The sequence below is a fragment of the Elgaria multicarinata genome, chromosome 10 (assembly GCF_023053635.1).
Source record: "Elgaria multicarinata webbii isolate HBS135686 ecotype San Diego chromosome 10, rElgMul1.1.pri, whole genome shotgun sequence".
NCBI lineage: Eukaryota > Metazoa > Chordata > Lepidosauria > Squamata > Anguidae > Elgaria > Elgaria multicarinata.
Window position 1 is genome coordinate 12,965,346 of NC_086180.1, and position 17,607 is coordinate 12,982,952.

The 17,607-nt window shown below is 43.4% G+C and overlaps 1 protein-coding gene across 1 annotated transcript in view; it reads left to right on the forward strand.

The window, feature by feature from the left end:
- Positions 1-17,607, forward strand: part of SHROOM3 (shroom family member 3) — a 212,845-nt gene that overhangs the window by 44,120 nt on the left and 151,118 nt on the right. The window contains exon 2 of the mRNA XM_063135259.1: positions 1,507-1,661. Coding sequence (XP_062991329.1) covers positions 1,507-1,661 — 155 coding nt within the window. The remainder of the gene's footprint in view (positions 1-1,506; positions 1,662-17,607) is intronic.

Sequence of the window (17,607 nt, forward strand, 5' to 3'; positions counted from 1 at the left end):
AAAGAAAGAGGAAGCTGTCTGTCACTATTGTGGGACAGTAGGAGGAGACCAAAGTGTAGGGAAATGTGACACCCCCTATCTGATGACGCTCTTTGTATGAGAATGAAGTTTGCACAGGGGTCTAGGAATGATCCAAAGTAAAAGAACACCAAAGTATGCATGCAGCTTTAAGACTACAAAACTCATGCTGAGGTGTGTGCAAGAATGACTTATTTATTTATTTATTGCACTTATATACCGCTCCCATAGCTGGGGCTCTCTGGGCGGTTTACTTGTACATATGCAATTTTAAGGCTGCATAAATGGAGTGCAACTGCAAGAATTAATTCATGAAAATTTCCACAGCTATAAGTTAAGGTGAATTGATCCGTAGTAGAGACGAAGAAGTGCAACTGCAATTCACCAACATTTGGATCTGGGGTACATCTTGACCGGGTGGGTGGGTGTTGCTCTGGTGTGGATTCAGAGTGGCGGCAGGTCATCTATAGGATGCAGCTGCCATCACGAAGCCATCCAGGGGCAAACCCCCAAAGATCCGCTTTAAAAAAGTTGGGCACTAACCCCGACTTTTTTTCCTTGCAGCGAGGCGACGACGGTGGCATCTGCCATCTGTCGACTTGCTCCGGAGCTGCTGCGGAGTTGTGCCACAGCCGGTGGCGACCCCTGATTGGTCGCCATAGGCTGAGCAGGGAAGGGGATGGACCAGCGAGCCAAACGATTGCTGGATCACCTCTGCGCTTCTGCAGACCATCGTATAAATAAATAAACAAACAAACAAAAGGGTTGGTTGTGCAGAGCTGGAGCGCCCCATTCCTCTCCCCACCGTTGTTATTGTTTTGTTGATCTGTAAATGTGAAGATTTGCATTTACAGAGAGAAAAAAAGAACCAAAAAAGACTCCCCCCCCGAGCCCATGCAACGTCCCATTCGTCCCCCCGTTGTCCCCCCTTTTTTTCCTGTAAGTGCGAAGTTTGGGTGCAGGGGTGTGGGGTCGACAGCAGCTCCTTTACACAAAACCCGCACTTGCTCTCCTTCCTGTTCAGAGATCAGGAAGGAGCGCCAATGCGGGAGTTCGAGGCCTTGGGGCGCAAACACGACGCCGTCAAGACGCGGCCCAGGCGACAGGTTGAATTCCCAGCATGGTTCACACATGGCTGCTTTCGAACAGTAACGACAATTTAGCCCTGGGGAAAAAACTGCATAAAGAGGCTGTGAAATCCCATTCCTGGAAATTTTGCAAGAAAACCCATGTCCAGAACTGAATAAAATGTTACCCAGTCAGAGAAGGCCAGTATTTATAATCGCCCTCACTCATGTATGTTTCATGTGGAAAGATATTTGAACAACTATTTGAATGCACAAAAATAAGCAAATATCATATTTCAACAACCATTTGGATGCACACGCAAAATCATTAAGGAGGTGAAGAAGTGGGTGGAGAAAATCGTGTTGAAACCATTGCTCTGATTTTTCTCTTTTCTTTTCAACCTCCCTCCCTCCCTCCCAGATTAAAGAAGGAGGGAAAGCAGATTTACTGAACTCTGAGCTGCAGCCTGGAGATGAAGTGGTGAACATCAATGAGGTGGATCTAAGCAGTTCCAGGCAGAAAGCCATTGCTTTAGTGAAAAACTCATGCAAGACATTGAAACTGGTTGTCCGCAGGTAGGTAAGCGTAAACCATGCTGGAAATGTAAGGGGTTGTTGCGCCCCATAGCTTTTTAATTGTGGCACAGTTCTTTACCGAGGCTTGGAACTTAAAAGACTATTTATTGCAGATCAGCATAATTTCCCCAGACCACCTCAAATTAGCGAATACAACTATTGCTTCAACTATTTATTATTATTATTATTATTATTATTATTATTATTATTATTATTATATTTATTTATATAGCACCATCAATGTACATGGTGCTGTACAGAGTAAAACAGTAATCTTTTCAGTTTAATAGTGAGAAGTGCCATTTTTCCTTAACCCTGGGTTGTTGTGTTTGATTTATTGTAGTAGTTATTACTTTAAATTTTTAACTGGCATATACTGCATCCAGAGATTTAGGGATTTAAGCCTTTTAGGCCAAACCGGCATAATTTATAATCTGCCAGACCGAATGTAGGCCTAGAAGGTGCTTCGCAGCCTGAGATGGTTAGGGGGTGAAAGTCTACCATGGTATTGCTGTTACTGAATGTTAAATCTGTCCCCTGGCTTGATACTGGATGTTAATCTGTAATCTGACACAAAACCACTTCAGAATTTGCTGGATTCCCTTATAAATTATAATGGGAAGACTGGCTTTGGATCAGTATATCCTGAAGAGTCAACTAGAGTGCCTTACAGGCTAAGGAGCCAAACTACATGTTACACATCTGTGATTTCCTAACATTTTTGTTTCTACTTTAAAGCAGTGATGGAGACAGGGCTGGGGCTCCAAATTTGGAGCCGTGGCCCTGGGAGAGGGAGTATTTCACATGCAGGTATTTCTACTCCAGAGAGCCATTAGCAGTTTCAGATGTGTATGTGTGTGAGAAATATCAGGAAAATGATGCCGCAGGGAAGTATTAAACATCCCCCCGCCCCACATCCAGGAACACTGCTGCAATCAAATTTAAGTGCCCCAACAGTGGTAGCAAAGCAAGGCTAAAAACATCAAGAGATCTAAGAATGGATCTCCTTTGCAATGTGTAGGTTGGGCCTCAACCAAAAGGTTTGCATGTGAGTTTATGGAAGGTTAAAACAGGCTGCTGTGATATTGTCAAAGGGTGAAACAGGGCCACTGCAGGGGTTGGAATACTGCAGCAGGACAGTATGGGGATGACTCAGATTACACTTAGGCCTTAGCTAGACCTAAGGTTTATCCCGGGATCGTCCCTGCCTGCTCCCGGGATATCCTGTGTGTCATTTACATGAACAGGGATGACCCCGGGACAATCCCGGGATAAATCTTAGGTCTAGCTAAGGCCTCAGTAGCTTAATAAACTATGCACAGTAGTTTATTTGTCTCACTGTGTGTGGGATAACAGTAGCTTATTTTGAAAATAAGCTACTGTGAGTACCTTATTAACCCATCATGGTGTAAAGTGACATCCGAATGCAGCCTGTGTCTCTGAGATAAATGGCGCTTGGCTGAACACCACCACTTTAATAATAGTGGCTTAGACTTTTATGACCAGCCTTTCCCAATCTGATTTCCTCCAGGAGTTTTGGGCTACAAGTCCCATCAGCCCCAGCTAGCATGACTAATGATCAGGGAATATGGAACTTTTCTACATTTCATATTTGGCATTATAATAATGAAAGTTGTGTGCTAAACATTAATGATTAACAATCAGTAGTTTGGTCGTCAATTGATTTTCTTTGCCAACTTAACAAGTAGGTTGCATAGATTGATTTTCATGGGGACATTCACTTTATTGGACCATTTGAGTGGCAAAATGAATGCTTTTTTTCTTCCTCTTTTTTGATTTTGTATCTTTAGATAATGTCCCTATTTTGTTTGATTATGCAAGTTGGGTGGGTTGGAAAGCTGAAAAGAAGACAGCATGGATAGATTGGGCCATATTATTACTATTTTACTAGTACTGTTGCCGCATTATTACTATTTTACTAGTACTGTTGCAAGCGTAGTGGGAAATGTTCTTTTACAATTCTTATCTCATCTCAGAGCAGACTTGATTAAATCCTGAGTAACTGAGATTGGAAGTTTGTGACTTGGCTCAGGCCATAGCCGTCTTTGAACCCTTCCATACCCTGACTCTTCAGTTTACCCATCTATGAAGCCTCTGTGCTGTCTAGGGGCAGCCTAGACGGTCTGAAAGCCCCACAGTGGTTGTGTGGTGCTGCTGCATTGGCTATACGACACAGCATCTACCATACAGCCTTTGCAGGGCTGTCTGGCAAAACTGCGACTTTAAAAAGTCGGGGACTTACTTCAACCTTTTCCCCCGGAGAAAGGCGAGTACGGCACATCCGCTGTGTATTCTCGCTCTGAAGCCATGGTGGAGGCGTTCCCAGGTGGATGGCGACCCCTGATTGGTTGCCGTCCGCACGGGCAGAGGGTGTGCCTGGTGTGCCAATGGCCGCCGGAAACCCCACGCCCTCCCTCTACATCAGGATCAGCTGCCACCACCCCGCTGCAGAGAAAGCAGGGTTTTTTTTGTTTAAAGTGGCAGCAACCCAGCCCCTAGTTCTCAGAGATATGCTGCTTGTGATCCTGGAAGTTCCATTCTAGGCAATCAGGGCTAGCAAACAGCAGGCTCTTCTCCACCTGGGTCATATTCTGGCAATTAATTTCCTAAACTGATTGTGTGTCCTAAACCTGCTGTGCTAGTGGGTTTTAATTGCGGACTCCATGTTCTAGCGTTTGGAGAGAAAGTGGTCTTTCTTTATTCACTGTCTCTACATGCCATTCATTCTTTAGTCTCCTTCACCTCAGAGAGCAGATTTTATTTCCCTTGATTCTAGTGATCTCACCAGTGGAGGTTAACAGTCCGTGAGAAAGAAGAAAACATGTGGCTGGCTGAGCTTTCTCTCCACCCCTCCTGCAACTTCCCTTTTAATTTAGGCTATCTTTCCTTCCAAGCGCTCTCTCGCTTCCCATCCTCCCCCTTACACTTCGTAACAGGAGGTTCTGCTGGTGGAGGTAGAGCAGTTCACCTTGCTGAGTACACTGTGCTTCCTGGATTTCTTATCTGAGTCTGAATCGGGTCAAATAAATAAATAAATAATCCATGCAGTTGCAGCGTCAATGTTAGCCAAGCCAAAATGGTTTGCTGATTCCTTTCAGAGGGAACAATCAGCTAGCATTCCATCAGCATCACCTGAGCAGCGTGGCCAGCAACAGGAATGGGACGCCTTCCAGTTTCTCTCTTGACTTTTTCAAAGCTCTGTTAACTGAAATTGTCTTGTGGCCTTTTCTTAAAGAAGAGGCGTTTTGCCGTTCCAGACTCAGTTTTATTCTGGCCGTACTGATTAAAAAAAAGTTTTTCATAAAGTTCTTGCAAATTAGAATCCCAACTGTGTTTATGCGAGGATTTCATGAAAGGCCAGGAGAAGCAAGGTTCTTTGGTCATTACTCTTTATGGCCAATTCGTACAGAGCTCTAATAAGAAGGCTTTACATACAACAAGATGCAAGAATGTCATTCGTCGTGGCACATAGGAATCTCTTATATTAACCAGTTTCCACAGATGAACTCCCATGCAAGCTGTGGTGCAGTGGTAAATTTTGTTAATGTGCAGGTGCTCATCATGGTAGTCCCCCATAACCACATCCCCAAGAACAGGTCCAAAATTCAGGCAGCAGGTCCATTTTTTTAAAAAAAAAAGTTCTAGTAGTTTTCATCTCCACTAGGAGTAGGTCTTTTATAATGTTCATGAGTCTTAATACTTTAAAAAAAGTATTCTTCATTTCTATACCATCCAATAGTTGAAACTCTCTGGGCAGTTCACAAAAATTAAAACCGCAAGGTACAGCATAAAATATAAAACATGGAGCTTATAACCACAATATAAAAGTACAACCAGAATAAATTCTTCTCCTAATGTCCATCCTTCATTATTTTTGTGCAACTCTGATGTATGTGATTCTCTCAGTTTCACATCAAGACAGTTTACACTCCCATTTAAACCAACCAAACACAACATGAACTTTGGAATAGCTTTAAAATTAGCAAATATAAACAAACGGGGTTAAATATTTACAGATCCAAGGTAAAAAAAAGACTCGCACATCCAATTAACATATAGGAACATGCAAAATAAAAACACCTGTATACAGCTACATTCAAAACATTCTGGCCATGTTCCTGGAAACAATTGTTGTTTATAGAGTGCTTAACTTGCTTGGACATCTGTCCTTACAGAAGATCTTTTTGCCAGGATGCAAAGAGGTTCATTCTTCCCATTACTGAATTTGACTGTTTAAATTGAAGAAATAAAGCAGAACTACCTATTAAAACTCTATATGTAAGCAGAAAGGCCTGCAAACAATCACTGAAGAGGGTGATAAATAAGCTGCTTAGGCTGGGTAGATCAGTAGGGGCGCAGGTAGCTTTTGCAAGCCATTCTCTCTTGGGCCCAGTTCTGCCAATGGGCCCCCTGTTGTACTGCCTGTATAAACCCCATAGGATGGTTTATTCCCTTCAGCGGAATCCTCACTCAGGGCTCCATCACACCAGCGTTATACCCCGCTGTTAACGTGGGTTGTATGCAAAGGACAACACGCTACCCTCAATGTGTATTTTCATCCATCATTTTCAATCCGATGTTCTATGGGTGTGTTTTCAAGGGGAGGAGAGGCGCATGCCTTTTCTCCAGCGGGCATTTTCACCTTAAAAGAAATGTGGAAAATGCACCCTCCTTACCAGCAGCGCCTTCATTTTTAAAGATAAAGAGATTAAAATTGGCACAGTGATAGCTCTTAAGGAGGGCTTCAGCTACACCAAGTTTGAATCAGATTGGGTCATCCCTTGATTTTAAGGGATTTTTAAATGGAAATTAAACAAATGCTTACATCTGTGTAAGTTTTAAAACTAAAGAGATCCAAATTGGCACAGTGATAGCTCTTAAGAAGGGCTTTCAGCATGCCAAATTTGAATCAGATTGGGTCTTCCCTTGATTTTTTAAATTCCCCCCTTAAACCTTTTTCCTGGCAGTTCACAAATGTGAAGGATCGATCTTCCATTCCTTTGATCATGCAAAGCTGTGCATCTTCAAGTTTATAAACTTGATATGCTGGTTCCCTTACTCAAAAGTAAATCCCATTGATTTCAACTGCATTTACTTCCAACTTATGCTAATGCATGTTTAGCTTTGAGTAAACCCCATTGAATAGAGACTTGCTTCTGAGTAAACAGATATAGAACAGACTTTTAATAGTGTGGTCACCCTGAAGCCTTCTTTTTTAAGTCATAAAGCAGCAAACTGGAAAGAAGTGCTCTGCAACCCCATGCTTACTTCTTACTTCTGTTTACTCAGAAAATATCTCTCTCTGTTCAATGGTGTTTACCCAAAGGTAAGCCTCCATCTGATTTTACTGTGTTCACGCTCCAAAGCCTCCAGGTAGGGTGAGGAGAATGGGCATAGCCTAGGCAACAGGGAATAACCATGTAGGGAGGGAGGGCGTGGTGTCCAACTACCACCAACCAATGAACTGTAGTGGGAGGTTCAAAGGAGATCTGGTGGGGGTGCATCTCAACAGAAGAACAGCGATAGGCTGGTGCACAGGAGAGGAGAGGTGTAAAGATGAATGAAACGTAAAAGCACAAAGGTGTAAGTTGATCAGGGCCGAATCTACACTACTTCTTTAAAGCGCTTTATAACAGTTTTATCGCGCTTTAAAGCAGTTAAAGCGCTTTATAACTGTTATAAAGCGCTTTAAAGCAGTAGTGTAGATCCTGCCCAGGCTTTCACACGCTGTGGAAACGAGGGTGGATAATTCGAGGGTAAACCAGGGCAAACGTGCAGGTGTGGTGGAGCTCTCAGAGGGAGGGCTAAGAAAAGAAACAAACAAAGGAAAGCAAAGTCACTTTGTTCAGCTCAAAGCTGAATATTAGAGGACTGCTGTATGATTATGGGCTCTTATCACCCTGAAGTGGACTGGCATTTGTGTACAGTAGAATTTCAAAGAGATGGGAATCATTTTTGTATTTGTCATAATTATTTTATTATTTTAGGGCCAATAATTGAATTGAAAATTGGGGATTGCCCTATCAGTTAAAGTTAAGAAAATCTACAAAAGGGACTTCTGAAATATTTAGCATCTTGAGATACCAAAGACACTTGAGTCTCTTGACAAATTTCTTCACCTGCTCCTTTGCCCGACTCTTCTTCTGACTTTGATTCTGGCTCCCTGGGGCGGATCCGCACGTCGGCCCCAGAGAGCATTTATGCGACCCCAGGGCACCCCGAAAACGATAGTCTGTACTTGCCTGTAAAAAGAAACGAGGAAGAGACGCCGACGATGACGCCGCCGACGCCACCCAGCTTCCTGCTCCCCGGCCGGCTCGGAGAGCTCTTTTTGAAGAAGGCAGGGTAGAGAGCTTTTTCCACTCTCCACCCAGCTCTCCGTCCTGGCTGGGGAGCAGGGACAGAGAGCTGGGTGGAGAGCGGAAAAAGCTCTCTACCCTGCCTTCTTCAAAAAGAGCTCTCCGAGCCGGCCGGCCGGGGAGCAGGAAGCTGGGTGGTGTCAGCGTTGGCGGCGTCTCTTCCTCGTTTCTTTTTACAGGCAAGTACAGACTATCGTTTTCGGGGTGCCCTGGGGTCGCATAAATGCGCTCTGGGGCCGACGTGCGGATCCGCCCCTGGTCTCTGCAGCCATGCATTCAATTTCTGAGAAGGTTGCCCACACATTTAAGTATATATTCATAACTACAAGGGCTTGTGGATTCATTTTAAATGAAAGATGAGGCTCTCAAGGAAGTGAGCAATGGCCTACATTCTATCCTTTTGCAACACTCCTATAGAGTTAGGGCATACTGAGACTTTATTATAAGGGACTCTTTTTCTGTCTAGCATATCTGAAAGCAGTGTGGGGGAGCAACATTGGTTGCACTTCACATTTTTGTCTAGGTAGGTTTTTACTCCCACTTTCTCCCCATTTCTTTCTGTTTTCACTAGTCACTCCCTCATTCCATTCCCCCACACAAAGTTCCTTATTTCCATTTTATACTCTCTCAGTCACTTCCTGGTTTATTTTACCCAGTTTCATTTGCAAGACCCTCACAGATCTGCATGAATCTCTAAGTAAATAAACTCAGACTTGAATTCTACCAAAGAACTCTGGCTTGGTAGTGAATATCAGCTCCTGCACAGCTTATCCTGCATATACCTTAGCGGTAGCAAGTTATTTAGAACTGTCCAGAAGCAAAGCAAACTAGCAGGAGAAAACAATATAATAAATCCGTAGATTTGGGGATGTCATCATCCATAAAGCAACTTTGGTAGGTCTGCCTATCACCCCCGGGTCCTTAACCCTTGACCTGGGGCCTTGCTAGACCTACCTGATAATCCGGTGGGGAGTAGGGTCGACGCTGCGCTACAGCTAGCGCAGGCCATCGCCCCTAGCTAGACGTAACACGCGACGGGATAAGGGAAAGCCCCGTCGCGTCAGCCATTAAAAAATAATAATTAAAGGGCCATGTGCACAGGAGCGCACCAACGAGAAGGTAAGGCTTTTTTTTTTTTTAAATAAAGGGTTCCCCACTCCCCCTGCCCCTGATTTCCCCCCAATGTCTGATGCCCCCCGCTCGCCAGTCTGCTCCCCCTGCTTGCCCACTTGATTGCCCGTCCGCTCACCCCCCCCCCACTCGCCTGCTTGCTCGCCCGTCCACTCTCCTGTCCGCTCGCTCGCCCACTCACCCCCCCGCGCTCACCCCGCTCACTCGTCCACCCCCGCTCACCATGTCTGTCCCCCGATCACTTGCCCGCCTGTCCCCCCACACTCACCCCCCACGCTTGCCCCCTCGCTCACTCGTCTGCCCCCCGCTCGCCATGTCCAATGCCCCCTCTGCCCCCCCCTGGCCGTGATCTCCCCACCCTGGCTCCGCTCTTCCCCCCCTATCTCTCCCACCGGGTCCGCTCTTTCCACTCCAGCCCCCATCTCCCCCCCCCGTGATTTTACCACCACGCCCGGGCCCGATGGGCACAGCAGCTGCTCCTGGCTACTCGCGAGTAAGCGAGCAGCCTGGAAAAGCCGCGGAACCATCTACACCTTCCGCAGCCCTGGGCTCAGCCTGGGGCTGCGGAAAAACCGGGCCAAAAGTGAATCCGGTTATCCCAGGTCAAGGGAGGGTTTAGCCTGGCCTGACCCCGGGATCCCCTGTGTGTCATCTACACACACAGCAGGGAGCCCAGGCCTTGCACCGGGCTAAACCCTTGTCTAGCAACGGCCCTGGCTTTTCTTTTAATTTTGCCCTCCTTTCCTTCAATATGTTTCTGTGTTATTTTCATTACGCTGATTTAGTTTATTGCCTTACATCATCCATTTGCCTCCATCATCCATTTTATGATCTGATAAAGGAACAGGAACTTTCTGCCATATAAAGTTGCTAAATCCATCTCAGTCCTTGGTAACTTGTTTCCATAGCAGTTGGGAAAGCAAAAGCTGACGCAAGTATCTATTCAGGGTCATAAGTGCCTAGTAGTTATGCATGCAAAGGAAAAGAGAGAAAACTGATAAAAGCCAGCAGAGAAAAGGCTGGTGTCCATTTGACAAATGGGACAAATATGTCCAGACCAATAAAGCTCCCAAGCAGTGATGTGCATCCAGGTACCAGATCCCCTTGCTACCCCTGGCTATATTGCCATCATGCTGCAACTCCTGGCCAAGCAGTGAGGAGCATTTAAAATTTGTTTATCGCATATCATCATTCAAATTAAATACGAGCTGGTAAGAACCCAAGGACTCAGTGCCCTTTCACTGAAATCTGATGGACTACTTTCCAAATACTATATAAAAAACCCTTGGTAAACCAGTTGTCTATCAGCTTTTTCACATGAGTGAAATAAGGCACGCTCGTGACGGGCCACTCGCGGAAGTTTGTGGGTCTTTTTAATGACAATGTGAACATCCTGCATGTCTCCCGCTCCTTCCCCTGGTTATTCCATTAAAACAAACATACTTGGATATCCTGATTCTTCTGAAATATTTTGGGATTTCCTACTGTGTGCAGGGAAGGTTGCACTACAAAACACGCACTAGTGGGCGCTGTCCTATTCAATACTATGAGCACTGAAGTTTTCAATTACAGACCACGTGGATGCCCATTTCCTTCCGTGTAAATTCAGCTCATTACAGTTGCTGAAGAGAAGCAGGAAGCAAAGCACCGATAAGCAAACACAATTCCCCTTTAATCTAAAGGAGCCCTGTGACTTGCTGGGGCATTGAGGTAGTAAAACTGTGTCAGGTCTGCACCACTTCAGACTGCATCAAGGGAATGGGTGTAACCAAATGCTCCCCCACCCCCAATCCCAAATTTCCCATATAGAAAATGAGGTATCAGGGGAAAGGTACCTAACCTAACCTTTTCCTTGACACATTATTTTTCTATGCACAGGAATTTTATTTTGTAGGGTGGCTGAGGGAAGCTTCCATGCTGCTTTTTAACATTCTGCCATCAGGTATAGCTTTTCTCCTTCATTACCAGGAGTTAATGGATTACGCCTTGAGAGTCACAAAGCCTTTGGCATTTTTACAAAAAAGCAATAATTCACAAACCATGTTGGCCTAATCTTCTCCGCTCCCCCATTCTATTTCCTGCAGCATTAATGTCATTTCATGTGAGCCCTGGCACAGGGCACCAAGAAATTAAATCAAGTAAATCCCACTTTTGTGAATGAAATCAATTAGCAGATGGATTTGGTTCCAGCGATGATTAATCAAATCGTTGCTGCAAACAACTTGCTAAAGCAGCTGCTAATTTTCTGCTCAAGTTAGTTCTGTGCAATATTAACATCTTTGCTTTCTCCCCCCCCCCCCCTTTGGATAAGGCTTTGGGTGAAATGTATCGGACTGGAAGCATTAAAGATAGGCTCCTAAGAACAGGAGCCTGACCTTGCCAGGCCTGGTATGAATTCCTACTTTTGTCATGAAAGATTGTGATAAATAGATTTGATGTGAGCTTGAATCTCAGAACCATCACCAACAGCAAGCCCATAAAAATGAAGAAGAAAAAAGACTTCATTCAGAGGCAAACTGGTTCTTCAGTCCCATGTAGAGTGGATTAGGGGTGAATTTATTGTTGGCTTATACTGAGGCTGATCATTAGCCCATCTTGCAGAGTATTGCCTATTCTAACTGGCAAGCTGTCCTCTAAGGCCACAGCTAGACCTAAGGTTTATCCTGGGATCATCCAGGGTTCGCCCCTGCCTGAGCACTGAATCCCCTGTGTGTCACCTAGATGAACAGGTTTGACCCCTGGACGATCCAGGGATAAACCTTAGGTCTAGCTATGGCCTAACTCTTTCCCTCAATGGAGATACCCAGTATTGAACCTGGAACCTTGTGCATGCAAAGCATGTGCTCTATATATGAACCATGACTGACAAGTTTCAGATTCTTCTTGTCTCTTAGCCTTATAGAATGGATCCAATGTTGCAAACTGGCAACGGTCTTTGGTCCAGCTTGCCCGTATCTCTTGACCAGCAGTGGCTCTTCTGGGTTTTCTTTTAAAGCTGTTTTCATACCCTGCTATCTTTTTAGTTGGAATTTCTTAGAGTGGTATCCTACTCTAGTGGCAGTTACATGCAACAACTGATATTACCTTGTTCACAAGTATGCTCACTGGGGCACCTAGCTATGCTCACGTTACATCTGTGTTAAAAGAACTGCACTGGCTACTTATTAGCTACCAGGCCAAGTATAAGGTTATGTTATTATCATAAAAAGCCCTAAACAACTTGGGACCAGTATACCTTATATACACCCAGACGACATTTCAGATCTTCAGATGAGGTCTTACTGGTCGTTCCAAAACAAACAGAATGTCGTCATGAAAGACCTCAATGGCGGACCTTCTCTAGAGGCACCCACCGTCTGGAAAACCCTGCCTCATGCAGTTTGGGAGGCAGAAAATGTAACCATCTTTTAAACGCCTCCTGAAAATACACCTTTTCACACTGGCTTTCCCTGGGATGTAACTGATGCTGTTTTTACATGGTACTTCTTAAAGTTTTATATTGTGTCTTGTCATGTTGTATTTTATGTTTATAATTGTGAACTGCCCAGAGAGCCTTGGCTATTGGGCAGTTTAAATATATAATAAATTTTATCTATCTATCTATCTATCTATCTATCTATCTATCTATCTATCTCATAACCCCCCACCCCCCCACAGCCCTATATTCTGTCTTATATGTGGCAAGGCTTTTTCCATGGTTGCATGCTGTTTCTGCTATGAGGAAACCTTTAATGGCCCTGAACATTAGACACAAAATATCACATATTTAGACTTTTTGTATGAGCTGGGGTGCCTTCAATACACATGTACTGAACTGTAGCTTTCTAAGTGGACCACCCAGGGAGCTTCAGCTATTGGGCGGTATAGAAATACAATAAATAAATAAGTGGGTTTGGAGTATTTTTCTCTTCACCATTTCAAGGGAGAAACATACAAGTGTTCTATTTCAAGACTTTTCTAGGAATTGGGATGTCTTACAGCATGCGTGTACCAAGTCTTCTAGTCTTCTAACCTTTATAATTTCAATTCTTTGAGGGATTTAATCAAGTGTCTTTATGGAGATATTTTGTTGTGACAAATTGTTGTGCTGAGTTTTTTTGGGCGGAGGGGGGTAAGGGTTTACCTCCATTTTTCTTTCAGTGTGTGGTGCGATTGCCTTCCTCAAAACGTGTGGCAGAAACTGACTCAGACTTTTTCTTTTCCTCAGTGTGTTTCCCCTTACATCACCACCATTTCAGCCGTTGTCAGCCAGACCCGCTGGCAATTGGCAGGTAGTAGAACAGTAATCTGAGCTGTATTCATCTGTTGGCTCTGTGCTTGCGGGAGTGTCTTGACAGAATCCACCTGCCTCATTGGCTTGATACGGATTTGCTGGCCTCCAGTCTCTTTATTCTGAGAGGTAGCAACATGCGTGCTCGTTCTTCCTTTCTTTTGCATAAACATGCTTGAGATTATCACAAGAGCTATATGCCTCCGCCTTCTCCTGTTTCAACAAATCTCCAAACAAGCATGGATGTAACCAAGGCTTTGCTTGGGATTTTGTAAGGTAAGCAAACTTTGCTGAACTCGGCTGAAAGAGAGTGTGTGTGTGGGTTGGTGGGTGGGTGTGGGAGAGAGAGATAGATCTGGATTTACACCTGTTGAAGTGCTTGAAGTAAAGTTCTTGGCAGGATTTGTGAGAAGGGAGGAGAAGAAGGAGGCGAAAATCTCAGGAATCCAGATGGCCGTAGACTCCGCAGGGCTCATAAAGCAGACAAACAAGTATCCAGGTGATGAGACAAGAAATTGTTCAGGCTTTACGTACGATGTTTGCATCCTGCCACAATGAGGGATGAGACGACGCATTGTTCAGGCTTTGATAGTGTTTTGAAACCCTGGCTGAGGTAAGAAAGTTCTATACGTGCTGTCAGTTTAATGTTGAGGCCTTAAGATGAAAAATTAGAGAGATAGCCTGGAGCATAAAAAAGAGTTTTGTTGGTTTACAGCAGAACATAAGCTGTGACGAAAGTATAGTATGTTCTATCTACTATTAGTGACTTACCTGTGTTGTGTTTCAGAGTCTTTCTAGCGAAGCTGGAAAATTCACAAGCTGGGTGTTGTATCTGATCTTAGTCCTACTTAGAGTAGGTGCATTGAAATGAATGTGACTTAAGTTAGGCTAACACATGGGGTACAACTCTGGGTTGCTAAGTAGGATTGCCACCTTTTTTTTCCCCCCGACAAAGCTCCTGTGTCTTTCACAGATCTGTGCTAGGGAGAAATTGAACAGGTGGATATTTTCCTGACATGAGAAATCTTCATTTATTTTTGTGAACCGCCCAGAGAACTTCGGCTATTGGGCGGTATAGAAATGCAATAAATAAATAAATAAACAAACTGATGTTTACTTGGGGCCAAACACTAGGAGCCACGTTGGTTTCATCGTGTCTACATCACGTATAACGTTGGGTGTGTGGGCCTGATTTTAACATCGGAATGGTCCGCAGGTGAGAGAAGCTGAACCCTTTCACATCCTGCCTTCCTACCTATGACTGTTTTGCTCCAATAACGGAAGTGAGCTCTACTGGAAGAAAAGTGACTGGAATGGATGGGCCTTGGGGAGGTAAGGATGGGGTGGGTTCAACTCCCTTTTCTTTTCATGCCCCTCTTAATCAGACTCCCCATCACCCAACATTATACGTGAATAGGGCAGTCACATGAATAAACTAACATGCTTGCTGCCTTCACCACGTCTGGTTTGGCCCTTTGATTCTTCATTTGTATTTTGTATAAAATTAAGGGCGCAATCCTATGCGTGTTTAGCCAGACAAAAGTCCTTCACTCACAACATTCCCCAGCCATTTTGTCTGTCTACACGCAGAGGATTGCGCTCCATGTGTAACAATATTAGCTGAAATAAGATTGTAAAAATATGACTTTATGTATATGTATTTTCTTTTTCTTTCTTGTTTACTGTATGATGAAGGTGGCAACAGAAGTAGTAGTGTGATTTTTTTTTTAATCAGGGCTATGTGTGTGTTTTTGTGTGTGTATATATAGAGACAGAGAGGGAGAGAGAGAGAGAGACCCTGGGACTTAAATTTGCTTGGCTTTTTGTTTTTTAAAAAAACACAAGTATTTTAATTTAGAAATACAAGAAAATGATATAAAAACAAAGACATCAGTGGTATACAATGCAGCCTCTTTTACTTTAATCATCACAGGTTCTATACGTATTTTAATCATCACAGGTTCTATACGTATTCTATACAATTGCTAAGCATTTGTATTTGTTGTACCCTTCTATAAGCAGGACTGGTGGTTTGATGGACACTGGTTTGTAGATGCTGTAAACTTGCTTGAAAGTTTGGTTTCAAATCTGGAAGCGCCGTCCTTCATCTCTGTCTGTGTGTTTGAACTGATGGTTGTAGTTACTTGAAAATGTGTATCACTTAGCACATGCTCAGAGGCACTCTTGTCTTCATTGCTTCTAGGTTCCAGAGGTGCCTTGACCACTAAACCCTGCCTTAAATAAAATCCTGAGCATATGTAACATCACTGAAATAGGGCTATGGAATTAACTTGCATGTTTGTTGTGACAAAATTGAAGGTGGCTACAGTGAAGCAGTTGGGCAAGCATGTATTCCTGTATATTTAACACTATGCAATGAAACAGAATAATGTAAGTGCAGCTTTATAAATTTGACACGATATTTGAGATGTCTACAAAGGGTGCTTTAGAGTCTGGTGCTATTGATACATGAGGGTGTGCAGTGTCTTGGGTGTCTTAACAGGCAAGCCAAAGACGATATTAATCTATTATTTAAAATATTAATGTTGACGCTTTGAAGTTAACGTTAATTGAATATTGTGTATCAATTAGTACGTGGGTGCTTGTGACAGAAGAATACAAAATACGTTATTTTAACCTTAAAAAAAAACTACTATTTTTTTCTGTAGTAAAAAGAGATGAAAAATTGAAATATAGTTTTCATAAGAGGTTAAAATGGATATTTGGACTCCTCTTCTACAATATAAATAAAAAGTGTTTGTATGTCCTCAAAAACTGTACATCCAATTGTTATGAAACTTTTAGGGTTTGTTCTACTTCTGTCTGGGATGTTTTTAGGCATAGCGAAAATTTCAACTGCTGCCTTGAACTAAAAATCAAAAATTTGGAAGATATACTGCTTCAATACCATTTTAGACACTTAAAAAAACAGAACAAGCCCCAAGTACACGTTAAAGTATGAGGGGGACGACAAACAGAGTTTGAAGTCAGGGAAGATGAGTAGGCCAAATTATAGCCACCTCCTTCCAATCTGCTGTGGGGCAGCTCCATCTAAGGGGGATGGAGTGGACAGACCCCTTCCTCAGGGGTCTATAGGGATGCACTATGGCCTGGGCTGTGTGCAGGGGTGCCAGCGAGCACGCGGCCACAATGCGTCCAACTCCGACAGCTGTGTAAGTTTGCTTGAAGCCTTCTCTGTATCAACCTAAAGGCAATTCCAATCCGTGCCAAGCTGGATCCATTTGCTAGTTGTTTAAAAAAATCACATCAGTCCTTAAGACGTTTGGTCGGTCTTGACATTTCATTTGTAAGCTGGTGTTGGTAGCTATTCGTTTATTGCTTTAAGTGTTTATTTTGTAGTTACTGAACGTTAAGGGGGTAAAAGTTATATGTAAAGTAAGGTGAATAGTTGTGCCTATATTGTTTTGCAACCATTATTCCTTCGCAAGTGCTCTCTGGTGTTCATTCTCTCTAATGTAAAAGCTCCAGCCCCAAATAGAAGGGTACCTCAACCACATAATCTCCCTTAGCACTGATTTTAATTGAGTAATGAAATGCAGAAGCCAACAGATATTTGGTTGGTATATGAGCTTTTAGTTCAACTTTGTGGAGTCCAGCAAGGATGGTTGCCATCGCTATGGTGCCCTTTTAATGAAATTGTGGAGATTAGCGCCTCCCCAAAAGACGGGGCAAGAGGAAGAATAAAGCTATTCATATATAATTTCCTACAATGCTAAGGTTGTTGGGATATGTACTTCACCTACCTTTTTCCTCCCAAAAGCAGATTTGATGCTCCTTAGTACATTTTAACATTCACAATAAAGTGGTCATTGACTAGATTTCATACATGGATAGGGATTCTAACCCATGTTTAGGTACTTATCACTTTGATATCCCATCCCTCCTCCAAAGAGTTCAAGGTGGTGTTTATGCATTTACCTCCAAATTCCATTACATCAACTCTGTGAGTAGGTGAGGGTGAGCTGTAGAAGAGTATCCAGCAAGCAAGATTTTGAACGCAAGTCATCTTGAATCAATGCACTAGAACACAGTGGCATCTTTGTGGTTGGTGTTGTGAGTGGTAGTACATATTTCAGATAAATTAATCTGTGTTAGAGACTTTGATCTGATGTAGAGGATAGAGGTTAGGTGGGTAAGAAAGGAT